The 19,121-nt window shown below is 39.6% G+C and overlaps 5 protein-coding genes across 5 annotated transcripts; 3 read left to right on the top strand and 2 right to left on the bottom strand.

The window, feature by feature from the left end:
- Positions 1-1,105: 1,105 nt before the first annotated feature.
- LOC122757701 (larval cuticle protein 16/17) lies at positions 1,106-1,786 on the top strand. The gene is made up of 2 exons (XM_044010782.1): positions 1,106-1,136; positions 1,216-1,786. The coding sequence occupies exons 1-2, from the start codon at positions 1,125-1,127 to the stop codon at positions 1,675-1,677; spliced, it is 474 nt and encodes a 157-aa protein (XP_043866717.1). The 5' UTR covers positions 1,106-1,124; the 3' UTR covers positions 1,678-1,786.
- A 4,418-nt stretch (positions 1,787-6,204) lies between these two features.
- On the top strand, positions 6,205-6,832 carry LOC6578471 (larval cuticle protein 65Ag1). The gene is made up of 2 exons (XM_002004346.4): positions 6,205-6,308; positions 6,381-6,832. Exons 1-2 carry the CDS (start codon positions 6,297-6,299, stop codon positions 6,774-6,776), a joined length of 408 nt encoding a protein of 135 aa, XP_002004382.2. The 5' UTR covers positions 6,205-6,296; the 3' UTR covers positions 6,777-6,832.
- Positions 6,833-8,378: 1,546 nt separating this feature from the next.
- Positions 8,379-9,688, bottom strand: LOC6578470 (titin homolog). Its single transcript, XM_002004345.3, has one exon. It carries the CDS (start codon positions 9,640-9,642, stop codon positions 8,488-8,490), a length of 1,155 nt encoding a protein of 384 aa, XP_002004381.1. The 5' UTR covers positions 9,643-9,688; the 3' UTR covers positions 8,379-8,487.
- Positions 9,689-14,091: 4,403 nt separating this feature from the next.
- LOC6578469 (cuticle protein CP14.6) lies at positions 14,092-16,785 on the top strand. The gene is made up of 4 exons (XM_002004344.3): positions 14,092-14,159; positions 15,007-15,185; positions 16,012-16,087; positions 16,208-16,785. The coding sequence occupies exons 2-4, from the start codon at positions 15,010-15,012 to the stop codon at positions 16,364-16,366; spliced, it is 411 nt and encodes a 136-aa protein (XP_002004380.1). The 5' UTR covers positions 14,092-14,159; positions 15,007-15,009; the 3' UTR covers positions 16,367-16,785.
- Positions 16,786-17,433: 648 nt separating this feature from the next.
- On the bottom strand, positions 17,434-18,000 carry LOC6578468 (protein FAM98B). Its single transcript, XM_002004343.4, has one exon. It carries the CDS (start codon positions 17,908-17,910, stop codon positions 17,554-17,556), a length of 357 nt encoding a protein of 118 aa, XP_002004379.1. The 5' UTR covers positions 17,911-18,000; the 3' UTR covers positions 17,434-17,553.
- Between the last annotated feature and the right edge of the window lie 1,121 nt (positions 18,001-19,121).

Below are 19,121 nucleotides of genomic sequence, written 5' to 3'. Positions count from 1 at the left end.
TGTGTTTGACGCCCAGAAGACGCCAAGGCAAATGCCAACACCGAATCAGAGCGAGAGAGTTGCTGAGTATCCAACAGCAAGATACCCTGTAAATTGATACAAATGCAAGTTTTAGATTAGAATCGAAACAACTTAGAATGCATTTAAGTATTTTATTAATTTTTATATATAATAAACAAAACTACTAAAATTAATATACGATAACTTTTAAATATATAAAATAATATTCATATTTATTACATTTATTACATTTTATTAAACTTGGAGAACTCTTTGACTCCTCTAATATATGTAGAAAGCTTCCAATTGGAGTAATATTTCCACTATTGCTACTTTCCATTACTACTAATTACTACTTACACTACAATACTACTAATTCGATTAACAACACTACTGTAATTCCCATTTTACAGGGCATTTAGTAAGTCTTTTGGCAGACAAATAAAAAAAACAGTTGCCAATGTCTGGTTGCGAAATTTGCCAAAAATTATTAAAAATTGTTTTTGCTTTGCTTCTTTTTGAGTATTTTGGCATAAATGTTAGTCGCTTCTCAGTGCCCACCCACTGTAACAGCGTAGTTCGAAAGATACAAAACTCAAAAATTCAGAAACTCCAAATTGAAACTGTGGCAAAGAATTTGCATGGTAGTCAAGTGGAAAAGAGCTTAGCCATTTTCTTAGCCAGTCAGCCGTTGCATATGCAGCACCTTTCGCTTTTTGTTGTTGTTCTTTTCTGGCTTGGCTTTGTACGTACGTTGGTCGCTGGGGCATGGCCCACGCCTACTTGGCGACATGTTTGTACAAGCAATTTGACAAATTTTATTAGCTGCTGCTGCACCTCACATGCTCATGCTACAAGCTGTTAGATATTCAGATAGGCGCCCACAGACCGACGGCAGCAACGAGCTGATGTGTCGCATTTAACACGCAGACAATGGCCAAATTAAGGCAGGTTACATAACTCGGTTTCGGCTACTTTAAATTGCAAATGCAGTTCAACGACTTTATCTGCGCCTTGCGACTCGTCTCGCAACTTTCTATTGACCCAGCACAATCAGTGAAATGGTATAAAAGCGCCAAGAACTGTTTGCGATTAGCATAAATTCACAAGAACTGCCATAAAACATGTTTCGATTGGTAAGCAACGACCACAGCAGCAGCAGCAGAAATTATCTTTCATCAACTTCTCTCTCTCTCTCTCTCACTCTCTTTGTAGTGCTTGCTCTTGGCTCTCTGCTGCACAGGCGGCTGGGGCATTGAGGCTGAGCAGCAGTTGGAGCTGGTGCCGATTATCAAGTCGTTAGCCGAGCAAAAAAATGATGGCTCCTATTTCTTTGCCTATGAAGGCGCCGATGGCAGCTATCGCGAGGAGGTGGGCATCGTAAGACGCTCCAAGAATCACATGAGATCAGCAGACGATGAAGATGTGCACTCAGCTGTTGCTGCTGCGGCTGTTGCTGATGATAATAATAATGACAATGATGATGATGACGATACGGAACTAGAAGTATCTGGTGTTTATAGTTACATTGACAGTGATGGCAAGCAGGTGGAGGTCAGCTATGTGGCTGATAAAAATGGCTTTGTGCCCGTGGGCACGAATATACCCAAGGAAATAAGCGACGCGGCGAGGAATGCGGTGCAATCACTGGAGGTGAGAGCGGGCAAAAGGAGTTAAAGTGGGGCCGAAAGTATTTGAATTGTTATAAAAGTGTTATACAAACGAGATATGTGAAATGTATTACAAGAAAATGTACCAAATGTATGTTTAAGAACAAAGTTTATTTTTATGAAAGTAAACAGAATGGTTTTTTTTTTGTTTTTTTTTTTTTTTTTTTTTTTTTGTTATGCCTCTGTTTAATTTTTACGAATCAGCAAAAGGTAAGTATAAAAAAAACTTGGGAATGCAAAATGTAAGAAATATTGAATTGTAAGTAAGCAAAGAATTTATTAGAGGTATTCCCTTGACTATTAAATCAAACTCTTTTCAGTTATGTTCACTTATTAAAGCTCAAAAGTACATCAAGAGAAAAGAGAAAAGATCACTGAGCACATTATATAAACTGTTATATACTGTTATACGCTGCTTAACTAGTCAGCTCAAGTCACTCTTTCAAATGTTGTTAATTAAATTATTTAAAAATATGAAGTTACATATGTATAAACTATTCTTAAAGCATAATTTCAAATGATATTCAAGCAATTTTACAAAATAAGCATAAAATGAATGGAAATAGGATACAAATAAAATAAATATCAAGCCAAGAATATTAAGAGTATATCAATTGAAGACATTCAGCTTGGCAGCTGCAGCAGTTGAGCTGTTATGCGCCGGCTAAACTGCCTTGATTGTCGCACTTTGGTAAATGTTATTCAAACAATTATTGAAAATAAACGATTCATAAACCAAACGTAGCCTGGCTAGTCAATAAATTCAATTCAGAAATCCCCAGCTCAGACACTTGGCCAGCTCAGCGGGCAACTATGCCGAAATGGGGAGCGCCAAAGCGAGAGCAAATGGCCCAATGGACAGCTCAAATACTTACAACACCAGCTGCTGCTGCTGCTGCAGTTGCTGCTTCGGCTCTGACGGCTACCAACACTGGTCGTAAAGCTGCTCATCGTGCACATATTTAATTTGGGTACGTGCATCGCCTCGCTGCGCCTGTCACAAATATAAATTGTGGCAATTTTTATTGGCACCACAATTTGCAACATGGTAATTTCAGTTGGCTCTTGTTTTTGGAGCTCGATCTCGAGCTGGGGCCCACTGGGCCCCACGGCTCTCCAGTCCGGGTTGTGCCCTTTTGCCAAATGTCGTCAGAGCCGACGTCGACGCCGACGCCGATAAAAAATGTAGCTAAATTAATAATAATGTTTATTCTTCTCTCTGCTGGCCATTCAACAAATCTTCTAGTTCTGAGTTTATGGCTCTCGATATTTATTGCGAATTCAATTGAAATTTTCATTATCGAGGAGAGCGATAAACACAGTTTATGCAGCTAATTAGAATTTTAATTTGAAGCATTTATCAAACAAGTTTTAATTGCTGATGAGATATTTAACAGTTTCTGCGATTCATGGGAAACAAGATAGAAGAAGAAGAAATTGAGCGAAGACTGATTGATGAGATGCAAAAAGGCGAACTATGAGGAGGAAGTCTGTATCTGTATCTGTATCTGTATCTGTATCTGTATCTGTATCTGTATCTGTATCTGTATCTGTATCTGTATCTGTATCTGTATCTGTATCTGTATCTGTATCTGTATCTGTATCTGTATCTGTATCTGTATCTGTATCTGTATCTGTATCTGTATCTGTATCTGTATCTGTATCTGTATCTGTATCTGTATCTGTATCTGTGTCTGTATCTGTATCTGTATCTGTATCTGTATCTGTATCTGTATCTGTATCTGTATCTGTATCTGTATCTGTATCTGTATCTGTATCTGTATCTGTATCTGTATCTGTATCTGTATCTGTATCTGTATCTGTATCTGTATCTGTATCTGTATCTGTATCTGTATCTGTATCTGTATCTGTATCTGTATCTGTATCTGTATCTGTATCTGTATCTGTATCTGTATCTGTATCTGTATCTGTATCTGTATCTGTATCTGTATCTGTATCTGTATCTGTATCTGTATCTGTATCTGTATCTGTATCTGTATCTGTATCTGTATCTGTATCTGTATCTGTATCTGTATCTGTATCTGTATCTGTATCTGTATCTGTATCTGTATCTGTATCTGTATCTGTATCTGTATCTTCTGTATCTGTATCTGTATCTGTATCTGTATCTGTATCTGTATCTGTATCTGTATCTGTATCTGTATCTGTATCTGTATCTGTATCTGTATCTGTATCTGTATCTGTATCTGTATCTGTATCTGTATCTGTATCTGTATCTGTATCTGTATCTGTATCTGTATCTGTATCTGTATCTGTATCTGTATCTGTATCTGTATCTGTATCTGTATCTGTATCTGTATCTGTATCTGTATCTGTATCTGTATCTGTATCTGTATCTGTATCTGTATCTGTATCTGTATCTGTATCTGTATCTGTATCTGTATCTGTATCTGTATCTGTATCTGTATCTGTATCTGTATCTGTATCTGTATCTGTATCTGTATCTGTATCTGTATCTGTATCTGTATCTGTATCTGTATCTGTATCTGTATCTGTATCTGTATCTGTATCTGTATCTGTATCTGTATCTGTATCTGTATCTGTATCTGTATCTGTATCTGTATCTGTATCTGTATCTGTATCTGTATCTGTATCTGTATCTGTATCTGTATCTGTATCTGTATCTGTATCTGTATCTGTATCTGTATCTGTATCTCTATCTCTATCTGTATCTGTATCTGTATCTGTATCTGTATCTGTATCTGTATCTGTATCTGCATCTGTATCTGTATCTGTATCTGTATCTGTATCTGTATCTGTATCTGTATCTGTATCTGTATCTCTATCTGTATCTGTATCTCTATCTCTATCTGTATCTGCATCTGCATCTGCATCTGCATCTGTATCTGTATCTGTATCTGTATCTGTATCTGTATCTGTATCTGTATCTCTATCTCTATCTCTATCTCTATCTCTATCTGTATCTGCATCTGTATCTGTATCTGTATCTGTATCTGTATCTGTATCTGCATCTGTATCTGTATCTGTATCTGTATCTGTATCTGTATCTGTATCTGTATCTGTATCTGTATCTGTATCTGTATCTGTATCTGTATCTGTATCTGTATCTGTATCTGTATCTGTATCTGTATCTGCATCTGTATCTGTATCTGTATCTGTATCTGTATCTGTATCTGTATCTGTATCTGTATCTGTATCTGTATCTGTATCTGTATCTGTATCTGTATCTGTATCTGTATCTGTATCTGTATCTGTATCTGTATCTGTATCTGTATCTGTATCTGTATCTGTATCTGTATCTGTATCTGTATCTGTATCTGTATCTGTATCTGTATCTGTATTTGTATCTGTATCTGTATCTGTATCTGTATCTGTATCTGTATCTGTATCTGTATCTGTATCTGTATCTGTATCTGTATCTGTATCTGTATCTGTATCTGTATCTGTATCTGTATCTGTATCTGTATCTGTATCTGTATCTGTATCTGTATCTGTATCTGTATCTGTATCTGTATCTGTATCTCTATCTGTATCTGTATCTGTATCTGTATCTGTATCTGTATCTGTATCTGTATCTGTATCTGTATCTGTATCTGTATCTGTATCTGTATCTGTATCTGCATCTGTATCTGTATCTGTATCTGTATCTGTATCTGTATCTGTATCTGTATCTGCATCCGTATCTGTATCTTCATTCGTAATTCAAACTCATTTCATATCTGTAATTCCAGCAGTTATCTGTGGCTAGATCTTCTGAATTGATGGCATCAATCAGTGCATCCATTAGCAGGCTCTCAGCTGGCATTACCTTTTACAAGCTAGAGACACAATTGTTGTTGGCTGGCTGCTTCACCCACTCAAGGTGTTGCGATTAATTGCCTCTCAGCATTGGCATCCACCACCAAGCCCACAAATGTTTTCATTTAGCATGTAAAATGTCAGCGCTTTGTGTCATTCTCTCTTGTAATATATTAGTAAGTATCTCCATCTGAATGCGATTCGTGTAAGATGCAAAAAAGTCTGACACCTGAGCAGAGGAGTAACCCGAACAGCCACAGCCACAACGTTTACTAAGTGCCCTGGGCATTTCCAGTCCAATTTTGGGTAGGTCTGCTGGCTCACTAAATATTTGAGTATGCTGCCGACACTTGACGATCATCTCTGAGTTCATTGTTTGACTTTTGAGTTAGAATAGTTAAGGTACAAATATATAAAACTAGAAATTATATGTCGGTTCTTTACGGCCATCGTATGGATGCAGTTTAAAGATAGAGGAGCAAATAGAGCGCGGAAGTTACTGCTGCAGCGGCTCTGGAATAACTGAGTGGCTAATCGCCAGCACCGCCTCAGTGGTTGACACATTTTTTGTGTTGTTTCTGTTTTCTTTTTTGTGGAATGACCCTGACATTTAGCGTGAAGTAATTTGAGCATCGTTTAAAGTTTTTGGACGTAGCGCAGCTGCCATAAACCGGGATGCAAACATGTTTGGCATGTTTAAGCGCATAGAGAAGCGTTGAATTATTTGATCGCAATGCCAGCCGCATATAAAAGCCAACGCACGGGTTAGTCTCACTCAAACTCTCGCTTTCGTTGATCCAGTTCGAATATAAAAAGAAAAAAACCATATATATAAATATATTGAAAATGTTCAAGTTCGTAAGTGCGCTGGAACCCCCAGGCAAACTCTGCAGATAGTTGAGCTAACGCCCTGATCTGGATTTCTTGCAGCTACCCTTGTTCGTCCTGGCTGTGCTGGCCGTCGCCCAGGCCTTGCCCGTTTCCGAGAAAGAGGAAGTCGTGCCCATTCTGAACTCAGAGGTCAGCAAAAGCGAGGATGGTTCCTATAGGTCCTCCTACGAGTCTGGCGATGGCACCAAGCGCGAAGAGGAGGCTCACCTGGTGAATGCCGGCACCGACGACGAGGCACTCGAGGTCAAGGGCTCCTACAGGTACCTGAATGAATTCGGCGAAACCGTTGAGGTCTTCTACACAGCGGGTGTGAATGGCTTTGTGCCCTATGGCTCCATCATTAATCCCGATATCACGGCCGTGGCTGAGGCAGCCAAGGATTTGCCTAACGCCGTCGACTCTGAATTGGAGTCGAAGGTGAAATATAGTCAGTGAAATAGTTATGTAACATAATGAAGATGCCAATAAAATTTAAAACGAAAAATATCAAAGATATTGAATCGATGACAAGCGGAGGAAATATTTGAATACACCCAATTTCGTCTGCTGCTTTGCATAATCTTTCTCTATCCCCCTCTCCCTTTCTCCTTCTCTCTCTCTCTCTCTCTCTCTCTATAAGCAAAGATTAGAAATTCCCAACTTCGTAGACCTTGAAAAACAAAAGCTTGACACACTAGCAAGCATGCGGTTCGATGCTTTGGGGAGCCACATCGATGCTTCTCTTCAGACGTGCGCAATCGATGATAATCACGCGTTTAGTCGCTTTCGATGCTGCAGTGGAGCTTGGCATAGTTCAACTTGTTGTAGTTGCTATGTGAAATACGAAATAAGATGATAATTGTCTTGTTTACCGATATTTTATATTTTTAATTCATTTATTTTCGAGTTTTTTTCGTAAATATGCATAGCTTTAAAAATTTACGTATTTTTATTAAAAGACCTTTTTATAATATTTAATCTTACATATTTAATTTTTACTTGTTCTTTTTTTATTACTTTGATTAATTTCATTTTTTTTATTTTATTCTTTATAGTTCATGTTTAATTTTAATAATAATTGTTTTTACTTGATATTTTTATCTATTTATTTGTCTAAGCTCTGCCGCTCTATGTACACAGTTCTTAATAATGAGTCTTAAACAATCAATCAATCTTCATTGCAGCATCAATCACTTTTGCTGTTTATGCTTGATTCATTGCTGTAATTAATTTGTTTCGCACCACAGAAACGTCTGGCGGCATTAGCCAATCTATGGCCCGACTGAGCACACATGATTTATTACATTTAGCACGAGGATTTGAAGTTGAATGCTCAATTATCGGACAGCATCATAGCAATGACAAATGACTCAACTAATTATGCAAATTTTTCAACTCCTATCAATTAAGCCAGAAGATCCCGAATTTTTAATCTTCCAGCTACATTCATTAGGTAAAAGAACTTCTACCTCAGGTTTTGATTACAGAGAGTGGCAAAGAGAGAGAGAGAGAGTGAGAGAGAGAGAGAGTGAGACAGAGAGAGTAAAAAAGAGCTTTTATGGTCCACAAAACTCACGTTTCATCATCACAGCAGCCTCTGTGGCTCCATAAAGTTTTATGACATCATTATTTGGCAATTAACATGATATTTTTTGCAAACATTTTGGGTGCGATCTCAGGGGCTATAGATAGACGAGATTTGCAGCTCTGTCAATTGCAAACAGTGTTAAAGAAGTATGTATATTGCTATGCTAATGAATGAAATTAGGCATTGATGACATAATAGTTATAATCAATAAAAGGCTTTTATAAAGCAATAACCTTTCCAAGGCATAAAAGTATAAAAGAATAGAAAGTTCGCAAAAAACTAGCTAGATCTTTATTTAAATGGAATTTCAATAAATTTTCGTTATATATAAATCATTATTTTGTATTGCTTTCATAGCTAAATAGCCGAAATTGATATCTGAAAGTCTGCGCTATGCATTGCTGCAAACAATGTCAAAATTATTTTATTTTAAGTTTTTAAACCATTTAAATTAAATTCGCAGTTGATCATTTTCACTTATTTCATTGTTGTTTTTATTATTGCTAATCAATTTACAAATATAGAAATTAAAATACTAACATAGAATCGTATTAAGTCTCATTTATCACTCAGGATTCTTCATACCAGGCTGCTCACCACCTTCACGGGCACAAACTCAGATGCAGCGACAGCGGGCTCAGCTGCCTTGACTTGCTCCAGAGTCTTCACTACCTCGACGGGCTCAGCTGGCACGACAGTCTCCGTCTTGACGGATTCAGCCGCTACAACGGGCTCCGTGGCCACGAGTGTCTTCGTCTTGGAGTCAGCGGGTACAACAGTCTCCGTCTTGACGGATTCAGCGGCTACAACGGGCTCTGTGGCCACGAGTGTCTTCGTCTGGACGGGCTCAGCTGGCACAACCGTCTCCGTCTTGACGGACTCTGCGGCCACAACTGTCTCTGTCTTGACGGACTCAGCCGCTACAATGGGCTCTGTGGCCACAAGTGTCTTCGTCTGGACGGGCTCAGCTGGCACAACAGTCTCCGTCTTGACGGACTCTGCGGCCACAACTGTCTCTGATTGGACGGGCTCAGCGGTCACGAGTCTCTTCGTCTTGACGGTCTCAGCGGGTACAGCTGTCTCTGTCTTGACGGACTCTGCAGCCACGACTGCTTCTGCTTCTGCTGGAACGGGCTCAGCAGCCACGACTGTCTTTGTCTGGGCGGCATCAGCAGCTACAGCTGTCTCTGTCTGGACGGACTCAGCGGGCACAGCTGCCTCGGCTTGGACGGGCTCAGCGGCCACAAGAGTCTTAGCTGCCTCGACGGGCTGCTCCTCAGACTTGGAGCGAGCGCGACGCTGATTGTAGCGATCGGCACGTTGCTGCTCCTCAGTGTATTCGGGCAGGTCGGCGGCTGCCTTGGCCAGATTCGAGATCTCAACGGGAATGTTGGTGCCAATGGGCACGAAGCCATTCTTGCCTGCGGTGTAGTGGACCACCACTTCCTGGCCATCGGCATCGATGTAACGATAGGAGCCTTTCACCTCGATGGCCTCATCATCGGTGCCGGCATTGCTGACCGAGCCGGTCTCTTCGCGGTAGCTCCTATCGCCGCCCTCGTATTGGAAGCGGAACGAGCCGTCGGGTTTCTTGTCCACCTCAAAGCTGAGCAGGGGTATAATCTCACGCTTCTCGGTGGTTACATCGTTGATTAGCTTGCCGCCAATGCTGGCACCACTAACAGCACCACTGGCCACCGCCAGCACGAACAGGCAGATTGTTGGCTTGAACATGTCGCGTCTTGTGTCGTCTTCACTCTTAACCTGGCTAGAAGTTTGGATAATGCGTCGCTTTTATATGGCGCAGTCGACAACGAATTAGCATCCATTACGTTATTTATAATATACAAAAAAAAAAACAGCAACCATAAAAACAGTAAAGAAATTCTATAGAAACTTCGCCGAATGTATTTTAATAAAACACTCACAGCTCGATTTGCATAACTATTCACACAACACAGTGAATCAGCGTGGGGAAATATTCAGAGATTATCTCAGGCCGAAGAGGCCGAAAAATATAATTAATGAATCTGCTTTTATTGGAATTCCAGACAAAATTTTTAGTTGGGCTTACAATTCGCGTATTATTTAATAGCTCTGGCAAGTTCTTAGATCACACTTGAAGCTAGTTCTAATGTCTTACGAAATATATGCTAATTAAATAGAAGTTGGCATGAACTACAGAGAAAGAGTAAAAGAGAGAAAGAGAGAGAGTATACTCTGGGTATACTCTGAATCTAAAATATTCTAGCTTTCTATTATTGATAAACAAATCAGATGCATAAAGAGATGGAAATAGGGTTATTAAAAGAGAAAGATCTATTTGCATATGTGCGCAGTTTATGAGCAATTTATACCTATAGAACGAAATCTATGAAATCTATGAAAACAACATTTATATCGATTTTTATCGATTTCATTGAAAATGCATATCAATAATAAAATCTAAATTTATTCTCGAAATCTTAATTTGCATCTATGTTCAAACTTATCCAATGTTACCGAGCCAAGTCTGGAAACGGACTTTTTACATCCATATCTAGTCTGGTTCTTATAGTTGTAGTCCCCTACAACACCTCAACTTAACAGCCCCGCCAGGAATACTTCTTGCTAAATATTCAAAGTCATCTGAAGTCGATTACCTCCACGATTCACATAGCCAATATGCCCATTCGGAACAACTGCTTGCAGGGCAACAATTAAGCTGCGTCATAAACTCGTTTTTGGTCTTTTTTTTTTTTTGGCCTGGCCAACTCGACTCAGCTTAGTATTTCTCTCAGAAACTGCACTCAATATTAGCATATACGTATGTACCTACATACCTACATTCATGCACATTGATCATTAGGCATATCACTCTAATGCAGATGAAGAAGAAGATGAAGAAGAATTGCGGCAGCAAGATAAAAAGCCGCATAAATTTCAGTTAGATTTTAAGCGCACTTATGATGCGAGCTCTGATTGAAACGACTAATAAAATGAGTTACACATGCGATTCATTCATTCATTCATCATTGTGAATGGGAAACGAACGAGCTGACGGAAAACTCCAACTGAAACTGAGCAACGTCCACTAAGGCACACGGGAATTTTTTCTGGGCAGAGAGCAATAGCAACTAAATGAGAAATACGAGTGTGAAACTGTATTGCAAATACGAGTAGGCCAAGCACGGAGATGGCGTATGTCAAATGTGAACGAGAAGTGAAGCGGGACAAGGGTTGAGAGACGTTTGAATACCCTTTCGAAGAGATGCAGAAGTGAAGAAGAAGAAGTAGTATTTAATATAAGATATTTTCAAAAATGATCTTATTGATGTTGCCCAAGCCTAAATTTTTCTCTCTGTGACTTCTGATGAAATTTACTCTGAAAGGTTCAAAGAAAATTTAAGGAATTACAATATAACTGTTTGGTTAAACAAATACTCTAACGATAATGATATAGAAAGTTTCATTGGATTGCTGCTGTCTACTTCTTATATAGGGATTCACAATTATCGGAGCAGCGTCCGTTTGCCTTGAGCTCCAATTTCACACTGCCTTCATTCAATAGGTAAGCTGAGAGTAAATACAGAAATTATGTATCCGAAGAACTATTGTAAAGAGAGAGAACATAAGACGAACGATCCAAGGGCGATCGGACAGAGGTCAATTGATGCTGCTCTTACATAGCTAGTGATGTGTGGGTGTTGATTAAATTTGATTGGAAATTCACAAATATAACAAGAACAACATCAAGTCGAAGGCCTTAGCTTAGCTTAGTGGTTTACTTAGGTATATATGTATACTTAAAAAGATATATGTATATATAGTAATATTTATTCACTTATTAACAATAATATTATATATAAATAATGTCGTGTCTGTAACAAACACTACCACTAATTCGACATGCTCCATTGGGAAGGGCACAGCAGATGCACTTAAGCAGCTACAGATGCTGGCTAAGACGAAGGCCAGCAAAACGCGGGCAAATCGCGCCACACAAAATGCACAAGAGACGAAAAGGAAAAGCCACAGCAATACAACAACAACAACTACTACTATGAACACAACAACAACAACAGCCACAATAAAGGGTGGCTTAGGCAAAGATCAGCTGGACGCGGGGGCGGGTAAAGACGCCGGGTGGAGTCAGAGAGGTGGAGCTCGAACTGAGCTTAGAGAAGGCGTCTTCGCTGCACTAACTGAGCGCTTTTTAATACAGGCTAGCACAGGGTATATTGGTTAGCTAATCGAGTAGGTGACCGTAGGCAGTAGGCAGAGCAGCAATAAAACGGATTACTGGAATAAAGAAAAAATAAATTAATTATAACATTTTTATTCTTTTATAAACAAATATTTGTATATGGCAAAATGACAAAAAAAAAAAAAAAAAAAAAAACCCTTATTAAAATAATTAAAGTGCAAGCTATTATGTTATAAATTCTATCAATATTTATTAATGTATTTTACCTTATAAATTCCATCAATATTTATTAAGCCCTAAATATATCATCACTTGAGTGATTTCAAATAAGATTTATATGTATATGGGTTTCATATATAGGGAATCATTCAGAAAATGTAGTAATTTTTACTATACATATGTATATTAATGTATAAACATTAAATAATATTCTTAAAAATAAAATATTTGTCCAGCTAAGTTCCATTTTCATAAATGCAAAGTATACAAATATATATGTTTAGTATAAAGATTGGCCAAGCCATGTTTGCAGAGCATCAGATGGTCACGCATACCCGACTAGAGCACTCTCATTTGCAGTTGCTGCTATTGTTGTTGTTGTTGTTGGAGGCGCGTTAATCTCGCGCGATGTTCATCATGGCATGTTCGTGATCAGCGCGCACTCTTTGTTGTTGTTGTTGTTGCTCCAGCTCCTCTTGTTGTTGTTGTTGTTGCTGTTGCTGTTGCCGTGGTGGCCGCTGCTATTGCTGCAATTTTTATGAATTGCAACTGACATTTCCTACACGCCGCAAAAGTTTAAAGTTTAAAGCTGAAAATTGCAATTTTTATGCGCCGGCCGGCTTAGCTTAGCTTAGCTTAGCACAGCTGAAGCTTCAGCCCCGCCCCCTTTTGCCGCATACCCTTTGCGGTGGGCATATCATTTGGTTCACCTTTCAGTGGGAACTGGTGCAGGGGAGTGGCACAGTTGGTCAGCAAATTGGCCAACATGCGCAAGCGTTTCAAATGTCTAAATTGTGATTAGCAACAGCTGCCGCCGCGTCTCCTGCTGCTGCTCCTGCTGCCGCTGCTGCCGCTGCTGCTGCTGCTGCTGGAGATGTTTTGTGAGATGCTGCAAATCAAACAATGGCAAACAAATGATTGGGTCTTGGATGATGCATTCAATTGTGTTCCATAAGCAAGTGGGCAAACAGTGCGCCAAGCCCCGCCCCCAAGGCAATCGCATTGCAAATGTCAATAAGCATGAAAACAAGAAACGAGAATTTAATGCAAGCAAATGCTCATAGATTCAACGAGCCCATTGCAACATCCATGCCATAAGTCTTGCTATTAATCTTTTAATTAATATTTGAATTAACAAATTATTGCATATTGCGGCGCATCGCAAATTGAATCACACACATCGCAGAGAGTGAGAGGGAGAGAGGGAGAGGCAGAGAGGTGTGGGTAAACGCCAGCGTGGGCTAATCAAATGAACTTCGCATTGCTAATTCACATAAATTAAAGCCTAGACAAGCTGGCGTGCCACACACACAAACACACACAAACACACACACACACAGAGGGACACATACATCTACACATATATAGAATGTAGCTTAGCTGTCGGCTCAACTGATATAACACACTCACACACACTCAGTCATATGGTTATGCTGCTTATACACGGCGTATGCGCAACGCCCATTTGCATTCTCAAACACGTTGCGCATACGCCGCGTGGTACAAGTGGCAGCCTCTTCCGATTCTGTTGCCAACTCGTCCGCTGCTGTCAAATGTACAGCTTCTTAATCTTCAAGCTGCCGCTGCCGCTGCTGCTGCTGCCTCTTCTTCTTCTTGACAATCTGATTGCTGCTGCGCTGCTCTCGTTGCGGATGCTGTCGCTGCCGCTGCTGCAGTTGCTGCTGCAGCTGCTGCTGCTGCTGCTGCTGCTGCGGCTCAGTGAATGCATTTTTGGTATAAAAACCTTTGCGTCGACTGCATTCAAGTCAAAACAGTTTTGACGAGCCTTCCGAGCGCCACACAAACGCTTCAGTTCTACACAAAAATCGCGCTCAAATTTATTAAAGTGAGTTCTGCAAATCTGGTGTTTTGTGTGTTGTGCCCAAGGATCAGCAAGGATCTGATATAAAAACGAATAAAATAAATAACAGAAAACCAAATACTTATTATGAACATTTCATAAAACAAGTTCCATGTGGGCAAGGAGGCAAATCCTTTGGATTACAATTGAGAGATCTACAAGTTTCTAAAAATATATTCTCAAAAGGATATATAAAAGCTAGATCAAGAAAAAAATCAAGAAAAAGTAATCTGGACTTGTTTGCATTTCCTCTTAAATAAATTAATGAAATAGTTGCTCTAAAAAGTTTCTTAGCTAAGGCTAAAATACTTCTGAGGAAGACTGAAATAAGCTGAAAATATCGATAGTCAAGAATCGATCGATCGATATTGTATTCCTTAATGCTCTGTCTCGCTCTCTCACATTATTAGGCATTTAGCTATCAGTTTTTTGACTCTATTTCCGAGTTCTTGACTCTGGATTGTATCCTAGTAATTTCAGCAAAATATCGATAGCCAATAATCGATAACAGAAATACTTCACTTCTCTCTACCGCCCTCTACTCATATGCCCATATAATCTAGTACCTCGTCAAAGTTTCACAGCTCACTTCTGTGTGTCTTCTTCTTCCTCTTCCTCATATGCATATTTAGGCAGCATTTAGCTGCGACCTTCTTGTCTCGCCAATTATTTGTTGACTTTCGAAAGATGCCATAAAAGATGATTGCTGGTTATTAGTAGAGCCATCAATTGCAATTATTCACATCGTTTGACATTATCTGAAGTTGCTGTCGCTGCTGCTGTGCTCAATTAACCAATCATCTGCCTTGTCGTTTATCAAACATACAAAAAGGTCATGCAGTTGCTTAGCTCCGCCTACGTCGTCGCCGCCCTGGCGTTGTGCTCCCTGTGCCTGGTCACAGCTCAGCCACAACGCGGTCTGGCTCAGCCCCGCGGCAACTCATACGATGCGAACGCTGTGATACTCAAGCAGAACTTTGATCTGAATCCGGATGGCTCCTATCAATACAAGTAAGTAGATGGTGATGATGATGTGCGACATTTTAAACAAAATTGGGAAACGCAAATGAAGGTAGGCTTTGATTATAAGCAAACGTGAATGCATAGACATCATTCTATTGGCCATCAATCAACACTGTAAGACATTCAATCAGTTAGATCCTCCAATCAGTCAAACAATCAAACTATTGTGTCACAACTTCAGTTTGTCGTTTGGTTACTCAGTTAATCAGTTGGAACGCTCAAGCATTTTTAGAGTCAGTCAATCAATCATTTCGTCTGCCATTTAGTTACTCAGTCAGGAGGCAGGAGCACTCCCACATCTTTATGGTACACATAGCTCTCTAGTTAGTCAGTCAGTTAGCCTAACAAGTAATAAGTCAACCAATCAATCAATCAATCGATCATTCAATCTGGCAACCAATAGGTCAATCATTCAGATTGTCGCATTAATAGATCTACTAAACGTCAGTCAGCTCGTTAGCCAATCATTCACTCAGTTCTGTTAATATGCAGATAACTATCATACTATATACCTATATATGTATTATACTCGCACTGTTCTACCGCCATTGAACTAGTCAATAATTCAATCATGGCCAAGCTATTAAGGATTGATGACCAACTCATTCAGGCAGCTCTATATGTATATGTCATAGATTATTTGGATAATCAGTCAATCAATCCTTCTGCCAGTTAGTCTTAGTCTAAAATATGAATCTTATATATAATGCTAATCCAGCTCCCATTTCGAAATGATTGAAGCAAATCGTATATATGATTGATGCTCTATATAATTGAATTTTTATGAAATATCTCTCATATAATTCATTCCCAGCTACGAGACGAGCAACGGAATTCGCGCCGATGAAGCTGGCTACCTCAAGAATCCCGGTTCGCAGCTGGAAGCTCAGGTAGACTTTTACCCGTTGCCCATTTTCGGGAGCAAGTGAAAGCTTTCTAAAGCTTTCGTTGCCTACTTTTAGACACTTCTCAGAATCTTCTCAACATAATCGTCTTATTTTCTCTGCCAGGTCATGCAAGGCTCCTACTCGTACACCGGTCCCGACGGTGTTCTCTATACCATCACCTACATCGCCGATGAAAATGGCTTCCGTGCCGAGGGCGCTCATATTCCAACTCCACCTCCAGTTAGCCCAGCTGCCGCTGCTCCACGCAGATTCTTCAAATAATTCATATGACGACCATTGAGAAATATATATATTTACAATATATGTATAATTGATTATATTTGTATGATAACATCCAGGATGAAGCTCAGCTGGTCGGCAGCAAAGGATTCACAGACCTCTGTCTCTCTATATATGTATATGTATATTGTCTCCATTTTCCCTCCCTCACCCACTCACTCACTCCCCCTCCTTTCATTTTTCCCACTCTGTGTATATTTATGCATTTTCCCTGCGTTCTCTTTCGAACTCCCTTTCACATCTACCTAGCGCCTAACGAATTGCATGTATATGTATATGTATATAAATATATTTATATATGTGTATGTATATGTTTTGTACATTATGTAAGTTTGATTGTTAAATTGTCGTACGACTTAAAGCAAGCTTTGCAATAAAACGAATATTGCTCGAAAAATATATATCGACTGACTTTGATTTATTAGATTGGGTATGGGATGCAGATTATATACATGTATGTATATTTATTAATGAAGTATTGATGATAACGTAAATAAATATTATTCTTATAAAAACTGTTTTTTAATTTCTCTAAGTATTTCCTGCAAGTATTGTCTTCAAGTATTTCCTCTAAGTATTGCCTCCATGTCTTTAATGCTTAGCAATGATCACACACTTGACTTCACTTTAATGCACTGCACGAATGACCCCCACCGGGTCTGGGCGACTGAAGAAATGCTGAAGCTGCTGCCCGTTATATCGATCGACTTTCGCTCAAAGCCTAAATCGTACTCATTTATTGGGGCCGAAGTCAGGTAGGGCTCGTTTCAGTCGAGCCATAAATAACCAATGGGAACACTCTCTCTCACTCTCTCTATTGCTTCTAGCTTCGTTTTACTCATATAAATACCAAAGGAATACTGCTACACATACATAGGCAACTGAGATGATCTTCTGTAGTTCTTCTTCGTCATTTGCTCTTCCTAGTCGAGCAGTCTCGACTAAAGGTTTCTTATTTCATTTCCTCTACTTTTATAAAGCCAATACATTTTTCTTTAGAACTCTGCAATGTTTAGAAAGTTCTCTAAAATACAAAAAATAAAAAAATCTTTCGATTTTTAAATGTTCTTTATTTACAAACACCAGTAAAGGATTAGAAGCTGTTGTGGTGCAGCAGCTGCTTGGCAGGTCGTTCTTGGTAGAGGCTGATTTGCTTGCTTGAGCAGAGCTTAGCCAAGCCAGCCGCCGCCCCAGCCGCCACGATAGCCACCACCCCAGCCGCCGCCCCAACCACCACGCCAGCCACCACCTCCCCAGCCGCCGCCATAGCCGCCGCCCCAGCCGCCGCCTCCCCAGCCACCGCCCCAGCCGCGACGGAAGCCTCCGCCCCAGCCGCCACCCCAGCCGCCAAGGCCGCCAAGGCCTCCAAGCAGGAATCGAGCCTGTCGTCCTTCTTCATTGGCATGGCCTTGACCCAGATCAGCCACGTTGTACAGGTCGTTCTTCTCGGCTTGCTCCTCCAGCGGATGGGCAAAGCTGCAGGCGATGCAAACTGCGCCAACTAGCGCCAAAAGTGTTAAACGCATCTTTCACTGTTTTGATTTCCTTGCTCTCTCGCTCTCGATATACTCGGTAAATCGTTCTAAGTTGAACTGATGCTGCAAACCTAATTTCGTCGGCCTTATATTTGCCTGAGAGCTCGACTTGTTTTTCTTTATTTTCAGCGCCTTCTTCTAATTCACATCGTATATGTATATCAGTTCTAAGGCTGAGTAGAACTTGTGGTTGGACTTTATTTGCTTATATTAATTATTGCAATTCTGTTTATTTTGTTCACTTTCACGTAATTTATTTATTTGTTGATCATGCGCTAGAAGGTTATTACACCTGCTTCACGCTGCCATTTGCTTAGCACACGGTCGAAAAGTTGCACCTGCCCAAAAGGTACTTCCCAAATACACAGGCCAGCCAGAGTGTGATGAAATTCTGTGCGTCAGTCTTGAACATGACTTGCAAGTATTTGATGTGCTATAAACGTAACTGGAATTAGAAAAATATATAATTTGGGTTTTAAGTTCTGCAAAACCTAGAAATTTCCGGCTACAAATTTGAAGACTTGAAGCCCAGAGGAACATCTGAAGCTGAATTCAACAGAATCTGAGATTTTAATGCCTCACTTGAGTTTTGATTATTTTCTTTAAGGATTTTTTTATATATTATATTATACAATTCAATAAAGCCAATTCAACTTTCTTTTTTTTAATATTTGTATGTAAATATTTCTAGAAAATTTAAAGTTCCAGATGTTTCTTCGTAGCCAAATCATGTTGATCAGTGTAATGAAAGTCCTAAGTGGATTATATTAACAGCTGAATTTATTAGAACTTGTAGCTAGAGTGGGTGTGTGCAAGCAAGTGTGTGTCTGTGTGTGCGTGTGTGTGAATCCCTGACAATATGTGCGACTGTGCGATTGCGTGAATCCATTAATTTGCATACAATAAGAAGAGTGCTTCTTTAATCAAGTTTTGTGCAATATATTATTTATTTTTGTTTTGATCCAAATAAGCGAATAGCGATGAAAGTGACAAATTTTGACTAGAAGATACCCTATCTGATTTTATTTGTATATCATAATCTAACTATAGGTCTTGTTTTTTTTTTGCCCAGTTGTCGTGAATATATAATTTTTTGTCAACCTTTATAATAGATCTGCAGAAACGATAGCGTCTTGAGCTAGAATCATGTGCAGCTCCTTCTTTTTATGGTATGCTCCCCCCTATCTGACGATCTTTATTAC

The sequence above is a fragment of the Drosophila mojavensis genome, unplaced genomic scaffold (genome assembly GCF_018153725.1).
Source record: "Drosophila mojavensis isolate 15081-1352.22 unplaced genomic scaffold, ASM1815372v1 contig_80, whole genome shotgun sequence".
Lineage (NCBI taxonomy): Eukaryota > Metazoa > Arthropoda > Insecta > Diptera > Drosophilidae > Drosophila > Drosophila mojavensis.
Note: the sequence above shows the minus strand (reverse complement) of the source record. Positions and strands in the feature narration are given on the sequence as shown.

Coding starts and splice junctions, on each gene's coding strand:
- LOC6578469 (XM_002004344.3), top strand. CDS start 15,010: ATGCAGTTGCTTAGCTCCGCCTACGTCGTCGCCGCCCTGGCGTTGTGC. Junction 15,186..16,011: donor GATGGCTCCTATCAATACAA/GTAAGTAGATGG, acceptor ATTCATTCCCAG/CTACGAGACGAGCAACGGAA. Junction 16,088..16,207: donor GTTCGCAGCTGGAAGCTCAG/GTAGACTTTTAC, acceptor TTTCTCTGCCAG/GTCATGCAAGGCTCCTACTC.
- LOC6578468 (XM_002004343.4), bottom strand. CDS start 17,910: ATGCGTTTAACACTTTTGGCGCTAGTTGGCGCAGTTTGCATCGCCTGC.
- LOC6578470 (XM_002004345.3), bottom strand. CDS start 9,642: ATGTTCAAGCCAACAATCTGCCTGTTCGTGCTGGCGGTGGCCAGTGGT.